The sequence below is a fragment of the Ostrea edulis genome, chromosome 2 (genome assembly GCF_947568905.1).
Source record: "Ostrea edulis chromosome 2, xbOstEdul1.1, whole genome shotgun sequence".
In the NCBI taxonomy this organism is placed as follows: Eukaryota; Metazoa; Mollusca; class Bivalvia; order Ostreida; family Ostreidae; genus Ostrea; species Ostrea edulis.
The window spans coordinates 56,969,289-56,985,490 of record NC_079165.1 but is presented as its reverse complement, the minus strand read 5'-3'; the positions used below and the strand labels follow the sequence as shown (position 1 = coordinate 56,985,490).

General features: G+C 35.6%; 1 protein-coding gene across 5 annotated transcripts in view; it reads left to right on the top strand.

Moving 5' to 3' along the window:
- Positions 1-16,202, top strand: part of LOC125681606 (triple functional domain protein-like) — a 153,560-nt gene that overhangs the window by 54,162 nt on the left and 83,196 nt on the right. For all 5 annotated transcript variants that reach the window (XM_048921768.2, XM_056154525.1, XM_048921766.2 and 2 more), the window contains exons 20-30: positions 682-864; positions 1,818-1,937; positions 2,973-3,164; positions 3,597-3,743; positions 7,034-7,151; positions 7,583-7,698; positions 10,434-10,556; positions 10,792-10,980; positions 14,928-15,043; positions 15,216-15,282; positions 15,405-15,514. In XM_048921768.2, the coding sequence (XP_048777725.2) occupies positions 682-864; positions 1,818-1,937; positions 2,973-3,164; positions 3,597-3,743; positions 7,034-7,151; positions 7,583-7,698; positions 10,434-10,556; positions 10,792-10,980; positions 14,928-15,043; positions 15,216-15,282; positions 15,405-15,514 (1,481 nt within the window). The remainder of the gene's footprint in view (positions 1-681; positions 865-1,817; positions 1,938-2,972; positions 3,165-3,596; positions 3,744-7,033; positions 7,152-7,582; positions 7,699-10,433; positions 10,557-10,791; positions 10,981-14,927; positions 15,044-15,215; positions 15,283-15,404; positions 15,515-16,202) is intronic.

The window sequence follows — 16,202 nt, the reverse complement described above, 5'->3', positions numbered from 1 at the left end:
TTTTTTTCTCTCAAAAATTATCCTTAAAATTAATATTGAAATAGCAGTAGATCATACAGATTGTTAGGCTATTCTTGGCACACTGAGTTTGACTGTGGATGACTCTGTTTGCCTGATTGGGATATGGGGCTCACGGCGGGTGTGACCAGTCAACAGGGGATGCTTATTCCTCCTGGGCACCTGATCCCACCTCTGGTATATCCAGAGGTCTGTGTTGCCCAACTTTTTATTTTTTTTGTATTGCTTATGGGAGTTAAGGGATTGATCACTGTTTGTTATCTTCATGTTTCATGCTGTACATATACTGTATTCAGTTTCAAATTTCAAGTATTGGTAATTGGAATTTGAAATTTGAGTGGGAAATATCTTATAGATTTTGTACATTGTACATTGCAAGTGGTTTTTTAAACTATGACATATACCCAGGGAGAGTTTACATTACATATATGATTAATGTGCAAGTCATATTACTCAAGTGCTAGAAAATATGAATGTGCTCCACCCATGCATTAATGCACTTCAGATTTTCACTGCTTCTCATCATACTGTAAGCACTCATACAACAATGTTGTAGAGTTTAGATACATGTACTAGGTATGTTTATTATGACTTAGAATAATGGATAGACTTTCATACCGCTAAGATAGTCTTGTGACAGATTCAGTAATTGGTTTTGTATAGATATTTGAGACCAGCGGAATCCAGCTGATGGCAGATCCTCAGTATGATGCCCAGTCCAGGATTCAGGCACTGATGGAGTACCTCCGAGAAAGAGAGCTGGATCTAGAGACCATCGCTGAGTCCAAAAGGCAGAGGCTGGAACAAGGTGTACAGTTGCAGAATTTTGAAGTGGAGGCCAGACAGGTAACATAAAGATTGTTAAGTCAAAGTAATTTGTTTTTTTCTTTTTGGTGATGGGAGGAGTTACAGAGGTTAGTCTCATTGATTCCACTTAAAGAGGGTTTAATATAAGGGGAGATGTAATTCTGTCATGTCATGGGAGGAGTTACAGAGTTAGTCTCATTTTATTCCACTTAAAGAGGGTTTAATATAAGATGTAATTCTGTCATGTGAAATACTTTGAAACTTTTGGAGGGAAACTTTAGAGCATGTTGTAAATTTTTGTTGTAGCAGTATGCCACATTTTGTTATGTTAATCTTGTATCAGAGAAAGTTGTCTATGATTAAAGTCTTCAGAGATGGAAATCTTAATGAAGTACATGTATATCAGTGCAATTCAATTCAACATAGTGAAGTGTAGTGTTGTGCATGGATTGGAAGAAAAGAAACATTTCTATAGAATTAAAGAAACTTCAGTAAGATCTTAGCGCCAAAATGATATGGTTGCATAAAAATGACAAATACGTTGGATAAAGGAAATGGTTTCTGAGAATACATGAAAGAAATATTTTCAAATAGTGTTGCAATATTTTTATTGGTGGTAAATATTTGACAATCAAGCTGAAGCCATAGCATTAAGTATTCATGTTTACTGAATAATGAATTTTGACATCAGTTAGATGATAATCTCTAAAAATAACTTGCAAGCCATTGGCTAAGAAAACTTAATAGTAAGAAGTAACGTTTGGTGAACATAGTGAAACTGCTGCTCTGTCTAGTTATCCAGTAAAATGACATGGTATAAAGGAAAGCAAAGTAATGCTTTTTGACATCATTGGGATGTGTGATATTTAAGATTAACTTGCAAGATATTGGCTGAGAAAACTGAATATTAAGTAGCTAGATTTTGGCGGGTAACGTGAATATAAATAGTATGCATTTGGCGGTTAGAATAGTTTTGGATTGTTGATCTGTAGGTGATTTACTGGATAGAGAATGGAAAGTCAATGTTGGTCAGCAGCTTCATTTGTCCAAACTCACTGATGGAGGCAGATCAACTAAGAAAAGAACATGAGCAGTTTATGTTAGCTATTGAGGTATGTTCATTCAGAAACATTTCAAAATATATTTGATGAGTTGCACACCTTTTCAAGATGGTGTCATTTTGTCAGTTATTATACCATTCACTGGTTCGTGTATGTTGTATAGGAATCCTTGAAATGATATTCAGAAGTTATATTAAGCATAATATCTTAAATATTTTTAGTGAACGCTTTACTGCAGAATATATAATCTTGCATTTACACTAATTGCTCTCAAGAAAACAGTTTTTCATTGAGCACGAAGTTACTATTTCCCACATCCAATGTACCCTGACAAGTAGTCCCATTACAACAGTTCTAGTTTTCATTATATCTAGGAGGAAATGTTAGTAATGCCAATGCTGAATATGTAATTCTTCATGATTACTGTTTATGTTATCTCTGACAAATATGAATTTTTTAAAGTAAAACAATTATCTACATGTAGACAGTAACACATGTTCTTATTGACCCTCCAGGCCCACCAGCAAAAAACAGTTCATTATAACCAAACTTCATTATATCCAATAAAATTTTTGGGTTTTTTCTTTCACAGTCCGAATGAAAAACTTTTTTGAGCACTTGGCCACTGTATCTGGACTGTTTACTAGACCAAAGAAAAATGCCCTGGTCCAAATAAAACACAAAGTATTACATATTTGTAAACAACACTGAAGAGAAAGTACAAGACTTAAACCACTCCTATGATTTTAGTCATGATTAATTCAAGTGCAATTTAAACACTATTTATAAAATTGATGCTGATTACTGTACCGTCTTCACTCCATTTCAATGCATGTATATGGTGTTATAATTCAGTGATATTGATGATTTTAAAAGCACAGGCCTGACAGTCTTATGTATTAGATAATTTTACCAGCCCAACCCCAGTTTTACTAGATTTGGTCTACGGGCCAGTGGTTAGTTTTGGAGACTGGTTTCATAAGGGAATAAATATCACTTTGCAATAAGTATGTTTGTTATAAGTGTGTTTTACTGTATAGGGAAAATATTAAAGAGTTGTCAATATTTACTCCTAAAATATTTTAGAAAACCAATATAAGTATGGCTCAAGTGACAAATCGAGCAGAGAATATGATTCAAAGCAACCATTACAACTCAGACTTGGTGAGAGCCATAGCTGAAAATGTGACAGTTGCCTGGCAACAGTTGATGTACCACACAGAGGAGAGACACAAGTTGGTGATGGCCTCCATGAACTGGTACAAAACTGCTGAACAGGTAAGTTGAAGTATGAACTGGTACAAAACTGCTGAACAGGTAGGTTGAAGTATGAACTGGTACAAAACTGCTGAACAGGTAAGTTGAAGTATGAACTGGTACAAAACTGCTGAACAGGTAAGTTGAAGTATGAACTGGTACAAAACTGCTGAACAGGTAAGTTGAAGTATGAACAGGTACAATACAAAACTGCTGAACAGGTAAGTTGAAGTATGAACTGGTACAAAACTGCTGAACACGTAAGGAAAAGGATGGGCATATTAAAGGCTTTCTGTACATTAAGATTTGATTGGAGAGGATCATTAAGTTGCAAGAACTTGTATCCAATCCATTTGTATGTATTATTCAATTAAATATGTTCAAATCATTACAATTTCAATTCTTCAAAATATATTCTTTTGCTATCCTTTAAAGGCAATCTGTGTTTTGTAGGTATGGTCTGTGTTGGAGAGTCTAGAGAGGGACTATAGGAGAGATGAGGACTGGTGTTCTAATGAGCGAGTTGCAGCTCAAGACAAGGCCACATTTCTCCTACAGCTCATTAATAAACACAATGAACAGAAGGAGGCTTTCCTCAAGGTAGGGAACAAAGAGAAATCTAAAAGATGACCAGTACAGTGAGACTACAATCCTTAACCAAAAATCTCCTCTCACACTCATCAAATATTTTTTTCATGGATGTTCACCAAAAATCTCGTTTTATTGACACATACCAAAAATTTCCTTTCATAGACACACACCAAAAACTCCCAACCAAAAATCTCCCAACCAAAAATCTCCTTTCATAGACACAACAAAAATAACAAAACCTTCCTTTCATTGACAAACACCAAAAATCTCCTTTCATAGATGTTCACCAAAAATCTCCTTTTATATGAAATGATGAATTAAATATTTTTATGCCCCCCTCCCTTGAAAAAGAGTTGGCATATATTGTTTTGCACCTGTCAGTTGGTCCTTCTATCGATCTTGTCCGCTCAATATCTTAAGAACCCTTTGCTTGACAGACATCAAACTTGGTACACTGATACATCCGAAGGAGTAGATGACTCCTATTGATTTTTAGGTTACATGATCAAAGGTCAAGGGTCAATCAACTCTACATAGGAAGATATTTTCCACTCAATATCCTGGGAATCCTTTTAACAGACATCAAACTTGATACACTGGTACAATGTAAGGAATAGTTGAACCCTATTGATTTTGGGTTCTCTGTTCAAGGGTCAAACTGACCAAAGTGATATATTGTCTCCTCTATATTTTTAGCTCTTCTGAGCCGAAGGCTCAAAGAGCTAATGCTATGGCCATTTGTGCGGTGTGCGTAAACTTTTTAGAAAAAGGGCTATAACTCAAGAACCCCTTGGCCAATTTTTTTCAAATTTGTTACAGGGTATCATTGGCCCAAGGGCTTTCATACATACTAAATAGAGGGATGTGACCCTTTAACAAGGGGAGATAATCAGGAAAATACAAACAAAAGTAGTGGTTGCTAAAAAATATTCTTCTCAAGAACCACTGGGCAGATTATCACCAAACTTACACATAAGGATGAGGATATGTTGTAGATTGAAAATTGTTCAAGGCATTACCCTGGGGCAAAGGGCGTGGTCTCAAGGTCACTTCAAAGTTGACCTAAATTTATATTTCCTTAAATCTTTGATATTTTAGTCATTATAAGGACTAGGATCATCAAATTTTGACAGTTGATGCATCTTAGGACCTTGTGTCAAGTTGTCTCAAAAGTAGGTCACGGTGACCTACTTTTTGAATTTTGCAGGTATTTATTTTAAAATTAATTTTGATGCATATCTTGGACACTTTGAAGCCTATGATCATCAAAACTTGTCAGTTGGTGGATCATGGGACCTTGAAATGCGTCAACTGAAAAATAGGTCACCGTGACCTACTTTCTGAATTTTATGGCTTATCATTTATAGATATATTTTAAGTTGTTATTTCAAATACCGAGAGGTTTAGAATCATCAAATCTCATAAGTTGATGCATCTTGAGGCCTTGAAACATATTTATAAAAAAAGTAGGTCACAGTGACCTACTTTTTGAATTTTGCAGATATTCGAATTTCACATTTTCAATTTTAGATGCATATTTTGGACACTGTAAAACCTAGGATCATCAAACTTTGTCAGTTGATGCGTCTTCAGTCTTCGGTTTGTGTCGACCAAAAAGTAGGTCACCATGACCTACTTTTGGTATTTGACAGCTAAATTACTATATTTCAGACACTATTTGACCTACAATCATCAAACTTTGTCAGTTGATGCATCTTGAGTCTTCGGAGTGTATTGACCAAAAAGTAGCTCACTGTGATCTACTTTTGGCATTTGACAGTTATATTTATATATTTCAGTCACTAATTGACCTACAATCATCAAACTTTGACAGTTGATGCATCTTGAGTCTACGGAGTGTGTCGACCAAAAAGTAGGTCACCTTGACCTACTTTTGGAATTGGATGGCTATATTTATATAATACGCCAGTTTCGAGATACGAACTCTTCTTTATAGGAGGTGCATTTAGTGGAACTTTGAATGCCTAAGTGGGACAGAGTGGATATACAGCCAACGAGAAAGACAATGAAATGTATTAAAAGCGGCTTCTCTTTAAATATGTAAATGTGGGAAATACAAAATACTATCGAAAGAAATGTTTTACCGAAGTGAAAACATACAAACAATGTCATATTTGCAAGAAATATCTTGGATATGGTATTTGAAATAACGTGATAGGATAAGAATTCTAGGTATTTAATTAATCCCTAAATACTTATCACTTACTTACTTTGTGTATCAGTCGAATTCGGGTTATCAAACAGCGTATGAGAAACTTACTGAGTACATTCACTTACGCTGTGATGAATATCTGTCCCACTCCCACGTGTAAACAAATTCTTTCGCGCCTCACTATGTACGAGAGTTCTCAAAGGGAAATAACTCAGACGTATCTCGAAATCGGCGTATTCAGATACTATTTGACCTACAGTCATCAAACTTTGTCAGTTGTTGGGTCTTGCATGTTTGAAGGGTGTTGACGAAAAAGTAGGTCACCTTGACCTACTTTTGGAATTTGACGGCTATATTTATATATTTCAGATACTATTTGACCTACAGTCATCAAACTTTGTCAGTTGATGGGTCTTGCATGTTCGGAGTTCGCTGACCAAAAAGTAGGTCACCATGACCTACGATTGGAATTTGACAGCTATATTTCAATATTCAGATACTAATTGGCTTAAAATCATCAAACTTTGTCAGTTGATATTTCTTGGGTTCTCAAAATGTGTAAACCAAAAAGTAGGTCACATTGACCTACTTTTTTTGAATTCTTAGGATTTAACTAAAGATTTAGAATACTAAGAGGCTAAGAATAGAAATGGTGGGGTTGTACAATTTATCAGAAGAGCGATTCTAGGCCCTTGGGCCTCTTGTTAGAATCATTTGCTTGATTGACACCAAACATGGTACACTGGTACGTCCCAAGGATTAGATGACCCTATTGATTTTATGGTCAAGGGTCAATTCACTCTGGACATAGGAAGATATTGTCCACTCAATATCTTGAATTGTTTTGGCACTACTATCAAATGATACATGTGTATAACCCATTTAAATTTTCTGAAATATTTCTTGTTTGCATTGATTTTGAGCTTGCACTTTGTAAAATGAATAGGAAGAAACATGATTGAATATACGCTTCCATTATGTCTGTAATAGGGTAACAAAATTATAGCATTCTTAGAAAAAATGAAATTATAGATAAAACAGTGCTTGTCCAGAGAAAAAGAAAGAAATGAAAACCAATAGATGTATCTGATTACAGAGTAAAGTATGAAATTTTGTATATTTGTAGGCATGTACACTTGCCAGAAGAACTGCTGAGGCTTTCTTGAAGTATGTTAACAGGAATCTGTACACCTTTGGTGCCCAGATCAAGTACCGGACTGTGGACCCAGGGAAACATGTCAAAGGTAGGCTGTGTTGCTGTATAGTAAGCAGGGGAAGCACCTTGATTGTACAGTGTAGGCAGGGGAAGTACTTTGATTGTACAGTGTAGACAGGGGAAGCACTTTGATTGTACATTGTAGGCAGGGGAAGCACTTTGATTGTACAGTGTAGGCAGTGGAAGCACTTTGATTGTACCATGAAGTGATGCTGTATACAGAGTTATTTTCACCACGTGATATTTTCGCCTTTCTACACTTGTTGATGGTTTTACTCCATTTTAAGTTCGCCCAGACACAGTTGTGATAAAGAGAGATATGAGAAAAAAACCAATTCACCTAGTTTTAAATTTGCCTGCTGATAAGAAGGGTGAAAGGGGTGAAAATAAAACGGGGGGTGAATATTTGCCTGTATACAGGATGCTTCCATGTTCAACTAATTTTAAAATTTGTTGTAGCGTGCCTGGACCAACTACTTCATCAGGAGAACCACGTGATAGAGAACTGGACCGTAAAGAAGAGGAAGTTAGAACAGTGTCATCAATATGTCTTGTTTGAACAGAGTGCTAGACAGGTACATTATAAATTGTTCATTATCTCCCCTTGATTAGAGAGGAGTGTACAATTATGTTGTTCCTCTCTTTTTGCTGTCATTGTCAGTATTACAGACTAAACTTTTTCGGGTAGGTCAATCATGCAGTTTTTATAAGCTCTACATTAACCACTTTGCACAGAAGACGCACCAAAGGATACTCACTGTAGGTCATGCTTTGAAATCAATATCTGACCTATATTTTCTGTAAGTTAGCAATTTAAGAGTGATTAATGTGATATTGTTCATATTTCCTTCAATGGTCCATGCACAGATCATGCATGTGACCTGTTTTTCAACTGACTCATAAAATAATGTTAAACAGAGATGATATTCAACAATGTTAGCTGTGTAGCCTTTCAATAACACGTTTGGGCATACTCAATGTTTTAGGAGTATTGGATCTATTTACTTTTGTTTTGGAATAAGTATAAGAGGATATTTATACAGTATTCAACTGAAAACAGCTACCTTGTAAAAATCCAGTAAGATTTTAGTTTGCTTTACATCTCTGTTATATTTTAGCTCATATGAGCTATAAGCTCAAGTGAGCTTTTCTGATCACCTGTTGTCCAGCATCTCTTGGGCTGCCCCCATCTGTCTGTCTGTCCATCCATCAGTAGCTTTCTACATTTTTGTCTTCTCCAGAACCACGGGACCAATTTCAATCAAACTTGCCGTAAAACATCCTTGGATAAGGGGGATTCAAAATTGTTTAAATGAAGGTCCACCACCCATTTGAAATCGGAAATAATTATGAAAAAATTATGGCATCTTTTAAAATCTTCTCAAGAACCACTGGACCAGAAAAGACAAAACTTGTGTAAAAGCTTCCTTAAGGAGGTACTCTACATCGTCATAATGGCTGACTTCCTTTTAAAACATGGATGAAAATACAAATATCAGCAATATTTTCTCTATTCATTTAAAAAATCATTACCTAGCTGAGTAGCCAGTAGGTTAGCACGTCGACTGATGAACTGTATATCGCGGGTTCGAGTCCAGCGGAGGTTTTAAAAAAATTTCAGATTGCTTTCTACTAAAATTGTATTTTTTGACTAAATAAAGCAAATTTGAAAGTTTTCAATTTCAAAATATTGTTGTACATAACCTCCACTTTACATCCATATCAAATTTCTCTGGTGTAGCATACCTTCTTAATGAGTGTAAATTCAAAATCGTTCAAATTATGGTATAGGTAGTGTGGGGTGGGGCCACGGTAAGGGATCAAAGTTTTACATGGGGATATAAAGGGGGGGGGGATCTTTTAAAATCTTATTCTCAAGAAAAGTAGGGCCTTGGTTAGTTGTATTAATGTGCAAGCATACTCAGGTAGTGTAGATTCAAGTTTGTTCAAATCATGGCAGTAGTGGATAGAGTGGGTCCACAATAGTTTTATATGGAAATATACAAGGAAAAAACTTTAAAAATCTTCTTAAAAGCATCAGGGCTAAGTATGCAAGTATCCTCAGGAAGTGCAGATTTAAGTTTGTTCAATTTTTGTGGCCCCTGAGGGTATGGTAGGGCCACGATATGGGGTTAAAGTTTTGCATGAAAATACATAGTAATTTTATTTTAACAGCTAAGTAGTGCAGATTCATATTTGTTGAAATCATTGTTCCTAGTGTAGGAACACAATTGGGGATCAAAATTTTACAAGGGGAAAAATAGGAAAAAACTTTTCCTCAAGAGTGGCTGGTCCATGATTCAAATCATGGCCCCCAATGGGTAAGTTGGGAGGAGATAGGATGGGGCCTCAATAGGGGATCAAAGTTTTACATAAGAATATGAAGGGGGAGATCTTTGAAAATCTTATTCTCAAGTGCAGCAGGACCAGAATTAGTCATACTAATATGTAAGCATCCTCAGGTAATACAGATGTAAGTTTTTCAAATCAACGCCTGGACAGGGGTAAATCCTACATTATAGATTCAAAGTTTTATATGAGAATATATGGGGGGAAATTTGAAAATATTCTCAAGAACTACTGGGCCATGGTATATGCAATCATCCCTAGATAGTACAGATTTAAGTTTATTTGAATTATAGTCCTGGGAGGAAGGATGGGGCAACAATAGGGGATCAAAACTTTACAGAGGAGTTATATAAAAATAATCTCTAAAAATCTTCTCCAGAACCATTGGCCATGATATTCATTTGCAAGTACATGCATTCCAGTGTAGTACAGAATCATACTTGATGAAATCATGACCCACTGAGGCTAGAGTGGGGAGAAAATAGGAATGCAAAGTTTCACATTAGAATTGATGTGAGAAATTTTAAACAAAACAAAAATCATTTCAAGAAAAGCAGGGGCACAACAAATATCAATATACAAGCTTTCCAAAATTGTATGGATTGAAGTTTATGTTGTTTTCATCTTGTTTATCAGGTTATAGACCCTGGAGTTAGAGTGGGGCTAGAATTTGGAATCAAATTTTACATGGTACATGATTATAGTGTTAAAGATCTTCTCCAGAGCAGTTAGTAATATTGAAGCATCCCTATGTTGTATGGATTCAAGTTCAGTTAAGTCATGACCCATGGGACTAGAGTGGAGTCATGATATGGGTTTAAATTTTTCATGGGTATAAAGAGAGTGAAAATGTATTAAAATCTTCTGAAGAACAACAGGACCGTGGTGACGCAGGTGAGCATTGTGACACATGGGCCTCTTGTGTTTTTTGTAATCTTATTGGACACATATTTGTTAACAGGCTATAGACTGGATCTGTGACTATGGAGAGGCTTATCTAGATAGTCATAAAACTGTGGGGGCTAACCAACAGGAGACTGAGGCCTTACTAAAGGAACACTATGAATTCCGAAGTAGAGCCAAGGTTTGTACACGAGGAAAATTAAATGGTGATTTACAGACAATGAGAAAGTTTATTATTTATGGTGGAAAATACAATTATACATACCAGCAATTAAAGAAATCATTTGAATTTCATAGATGATGCGCATCTATCAGATCCTTTGAAAAATATTTTTTGTATAGATAGAAATGATATGTACATGTAGATAAATCTGAAATGATTTTGAGACTAAGTAATATTTAACCTTTTCAACTAGGAGACTAAAGAAAGTGTCAATCTACTTCTACAACTGGCTGATGGTTTTGTGGCTAAGGGCAATCTTCATGCTGCTAGCATCAGACAGTGGTGTAATGCTGTGGACAAGCGGTACAAGGACTTCTCTTCTCGTATGGAGAAATACAGGCACAAGTTAGAGTCCAAGCTTGGGGTCAAAGAACAGGTCCCTGTAAGTAGTGTTTCTAATCTTTTCTCTCATATCTACGTATGTAAGATACAGATATTCTATGAAAGAAAGGTATGTAAGATATTTCTATCTTTCATATCACGTGACGTTTATCTTACATATCCCGTGACGTCATAATCAATACACAACTAGCTTGCAACATACCTCGCCTCGATTGACGAACACTATCGTCTGCAAAGCTCTTGTACAAAAAATGACAGATTGTAATGTACCTGATAATCTCCAGGTGTATGTGACCGGACACAAAAAATACACATTCCTTGAACAATTACCGCACAGTCAACAACAGTCACAAATTCCTCATACACCTATGTCATCCTGTGCATTAGGGCCTATGCCAGTTCACAGAAACCCCAGTCTGATTAAAACCAGCCCCCCTTCTCTGCTGGTTTTAATCAGACTTCAGAAACCCAGCCCACACGGTCTATTACTTCTAGGCCTACCTCCACATTCACTCTGTCAACGTCTACTGTCCGTGTCTCAGGTGAAATAAGTGCCTTCAATGTCCATGAGACTCGAGTTCTTGCACGCGTGGAAAACAAAAGTCTAGCCATGTCCATAATTATATCCACGAACAAAAACCACTTGGAATCTCTCTTCACACACTCGTCATTAAATAACTGCTCAATTAATATCAATATCAATGCTCCTCTAAGAAAAAAAACGTGCAGTTGTGGATTCATATTCTGATTAGGTCTGTCAAAATGTTTCGCGCTGATGGACTGTCGAGTTACGTCACGCATCACCCTGATTATTGATTTATTCAAAGAGGAATAACTCTAATACAATTCACTTATACACTCGTCGGCCGATTTTTTGTCGGCAACATAGTTGCCAAAATGAGGGTCGTAGAATTCGATTCTGGTGTTATTTTTAATGTACAGCGAAAAATTTATTAATTGGGAATTTCTCAAAATGGTGTCGCTAGGCACAAGGAAAACGGAAAACTCTAGAAATACGAGAGAAAAATGCTCTCTTATGAGTTGCCATGAAATATTAAGGTGATTCCACCCTCAGGGTTGCAAAAAAGCTGTAAAACCCTCGGCAAAGCCTCGGGTTTCACAGCTTTTTTGCAACCCTCGGGTGGAATCACCTTATATTTCATGGCTACTCATAAGAGAGTCTTATAATCTCTAGGAAAGATCTCCCAAAAAATTATCAATGATGTAAATTTTTCAAAATGATCATTGATGTAATTTTTACCAATTGCAATTGGTTTTTGTCCGTCGTGCGTTAACAATTGAACATTTTTAACTTCTTCTTGATAACTACCATTCCAATTCTTTTCAAATTCGGTATGAAGCATCATTTGGACAAGGGGGACATAAATTATAAATTTCAGGACTCCAGCACCCCTAGGGGCAGGCCAAAACTGCCCAAAATTCACCAATTTTCAAAAATCTTCTTCTCAAGAACCACACACGTGTAAGAAAAACTAAATGCATGGTGATGTAGAGCAGGAAGGCCTCTGCCAAAATTGTAAATTTCATGATCCCCGGAGTAGGGGTTCTGACCCCAGGGCGGGGCCAAACTTGGTATATAGTGTTTATTTGTAAAACACTTGAATAACATCTTCTTTAGTGCTATTGATACTAAATTGAAAGTAAATGGATATTTTGAAAGAACAGGTAGTCCTTTACCAAAATTGTAAATTTGATGATCCCAGGGGTAGGCGTTTTGGTATCGGGGTGGGGCCAAAATGGTCAGTTATCAAATGTGTGAACAATAGACATTTTTAACTTCTTCTTGATAACTATCATTCCAATTCTTTTCAAATCTGGTATGATACATATTTGGAACAAGGGAAATATAAATTGTAAATTTTAGGACTCCTGCACCCCTGGGGCCTTAGGGGTGGGGCAAAAACTGCCCAAAATTGACCAATTTTCAAAAATCTTCTTCTCTAGAACTGCGCACGTTTAAGAAAAACTAAAGGCATAGTGATGTAGAGCAGGAAGGCCTCTACCCAAATTGTAAATTTCATGATCCCCGGGGTAGGGATTCTGACCCCAGGGCGGGGCCAAACTTGTTATATAGTGTTTATGTGTAAAACACTTAAATAACATTTTTTGTGCTATTGATACTAAATTGAAAGTAAATAGATATTTAGAAAGAGCTGGTAGTCCTTTACCAAAATTGTAAATTTGATGATCCAAGAGGTAGGTATTTCTAGTTTAACTCTAGAACTGCACACGTGTAAGAAAAACTAAATGCATAGTGATGTAGGGCAGGAAGGCCTCTACCAAAATTGTAAATTTTATGATCCCAGGGGTAGGGGTTCTGACCCCAGGGCAGGGCCAAACTTGTTATATAGTGTTTATGTGTAAAATGCTTCAATAACATCTTCTTTTGTGCTATTTATACTAAATTGAAACTAAATGGATAGAGCAGGTAGTCTTTTACCAAAATTATAAATTTGATGATCCCCAGAGGGTTCTGACCCCAGGGTAGGACCAAACTTAGTATATAGTATTTATGTGCAGGTTTACTGATACTGTATAAAATCTAAATGCATACTTGCAGATGTTTTAATGTAAATACACTTATTATTTAGAGCCTTTCATCAGTGTATGCACTTTTGAGGGCAGTGAAGTTTTTAGAACACATTTTGTTTTATACTGTTGCTGAACATTAGAATTTAGCTTAGACTTTCAGAACAGGAATTTTTTTTCTAGATTTCATAGCCCATGGAAGTAGTGATACTTTTTCACAAGTATTCAGGTGACCGATAAGGCCTGTGGGCCTCTTGTTTTAGAATTAAGAATTTTTTCAGTTTATAGTACTGGTACAGGTGACTCTCGTGGCTGGAACTTTGATCGCTCAAAGTTCATGATTTCTCGAAACGAACTCATGGTCCCAATTTTTCTTCTTTATAAAACTAAGCAAATTTAATCCTGAACTTTTGATCTCTCGGAAATGAAATTTGGGTCCTGTAAAACATATTTCACTTTTTCACTTTCAATCTGGAGAAGTGGTGTTGGATTGTACACAATATCAATCAAGCATGTGATTATATTGGCTTGGACCTTACCCAGATAATAGTGAATGCCTGGGACTAGCTGGGCTGTGTTAATTAGGTTTTTGTATAGGTGACACAATGTGGGTGATGAATAGTTAATTGTTTAATTGGTCAATTTAACCCTCCACCCATGCTTTGTTTTTGTTATATATAATTCCAAAGTTAAAAATGTTCTTAATGATATACAAACAAAGCTTAAATGATTTAATTGTACCTATTATCATCCATATATTTCTGTAAACATATGAGTCGGGGCCAAATAACTATGGGAATTTCAGCTAATGAGGAAATCCCAAGCTGAAACTTAAGTTTTTTACCGTTTGTGACAAATTTATGCAATATGTAAAATTTAAATGATAGAAGTACAAATCTTTTAAAATGAGTTGAATCATGTTAATTTTAATATGAAATGAGAAAATAGATTTATAAATGTATTGGGGGCTGTTAGCATAAAGTTATTTTACTTCATCTTTTGTCTTGTAAATATGTACACATACGTATGATGTAACATGAAAAGTACCAATAATACATAAACTTTAAAAAATATTTTGTCAACCCAGGATAAAGTTCTGTGTTGCCAAAATCAAGTTAATTACCTAAAAATATGATGGACAACTTGCCAAAATAATGCTAAGAATTGCAATCCAGTTACTATAAAACCTGAACCATAATGGTCAGTCCTTTAATTTCTGGATTTGACTCTAAACTCTGATCTCTTGAAATCTTGCTCACTAGAAGTTTTATCAAGGTCCATTGAATATTGAGACATAGAGAGTTGCCTGTATTGGATACTTGTAATTTCTGTTTTTGACAACTAGAAAGACAATACATCCATGTAATATCAAATACATTACTTGTGAATAGCTGAGTATAATTTCCTATGTAAACCTTTGATTAATTTTTGTAAAAGGAGCCTAAAGAAAAAGAAGAACAGAGACATAGTGATTCCTCTTTGGAAGACAAGGTACTGAATCAGGCCCCGAAAGAACTGACTGAAGAGAAGCGCAGGTCTGCCAGGAAAAGAGAGTATGTGCACTTTTACTGATATAGAAATGGAAAAATTGTAAACCTGGGAATCATCAAACATGACACATAATTAAAAAAAATTAAAGGGTTGTTATTTTTGAAATGATGAACTGCACTTTGTTATTACTAAGTACTTTAGTGTTTCAAGTAATAATGATCTTTTTTTATCTAGGTTTGTGATGGCTGAGCTTTTACAAACTGAAAGAACATATGTTAAAGATTTAGAAGTTTGTGTAAAGGTATGGAAATCTGGTAGATGTTAAAATCCAGATGAATGTGGAATTAAGTTGGTTAAATTTTTTTTTAACTTTTTAAATATTATCATGCATCAGATAAATGATTCTAGTGATATGTTTTTCAGACCTACTTGAATGAAGTAATGGAACCAGACAACAATGTCCCCCAGGGTATACTCGGAAAACATAAAATCATTTTTTGTAACTTGGAAGAAATTTACGACTTCCATAAAAAGTGAGTATTTGTGATTGAGGAAAAGTGAATGAAGAAAGTGAAGCCATGAAAAAGAGCCAAGAATCCGACTGTAAAGAGGTTCTGTTTTCTTATTTTCAAGCAATGTCTTTCATACGAAATGTTTTAAACTCTCCTCAATATACGTATCCAGAAACTTTTCTGAAAGTTGTGTGCTCCAGTAAATTGTTGTTGAAATATTGGAGAAATCTCATCTGTCAGTTGGTTTCTGCATTTATACAGTTATATTTTCAGTGTTACTATATGTGTGTCTTTAGAATTGTACTTTCTGAAGGGTTTAAGGTTTGTGAGATTATTTAAGTTACCTGAGTCACTCAGTTGACCTATTGCAATTGGTCTTCATCCATTGTCGTCCGTCAACAATTGAACATTTTTCACTTTTTATAACTACCATTCCATTATGTTTTAAAATTTGGTATGAAGCATGTTTTGGACAAAGGGGACATAAAATGTAAATTTAAGAACTCCTGCACTTTGGGGCCATATGGGTGGAGCAAAAATTTACCAAAAATCTTCTTCTCTACTACTGCATCTGTAAGAAAAACTAAATGCATAGTGTAGAGCCTCTACCTAAATTGTAAAATTCATGATCCCTGGGATAGAGGTTCTGATTCCAGGGTGGGGCCAAACTTGGTATATAGTGTTTATGTATAAAATGTTTAAAAAATAT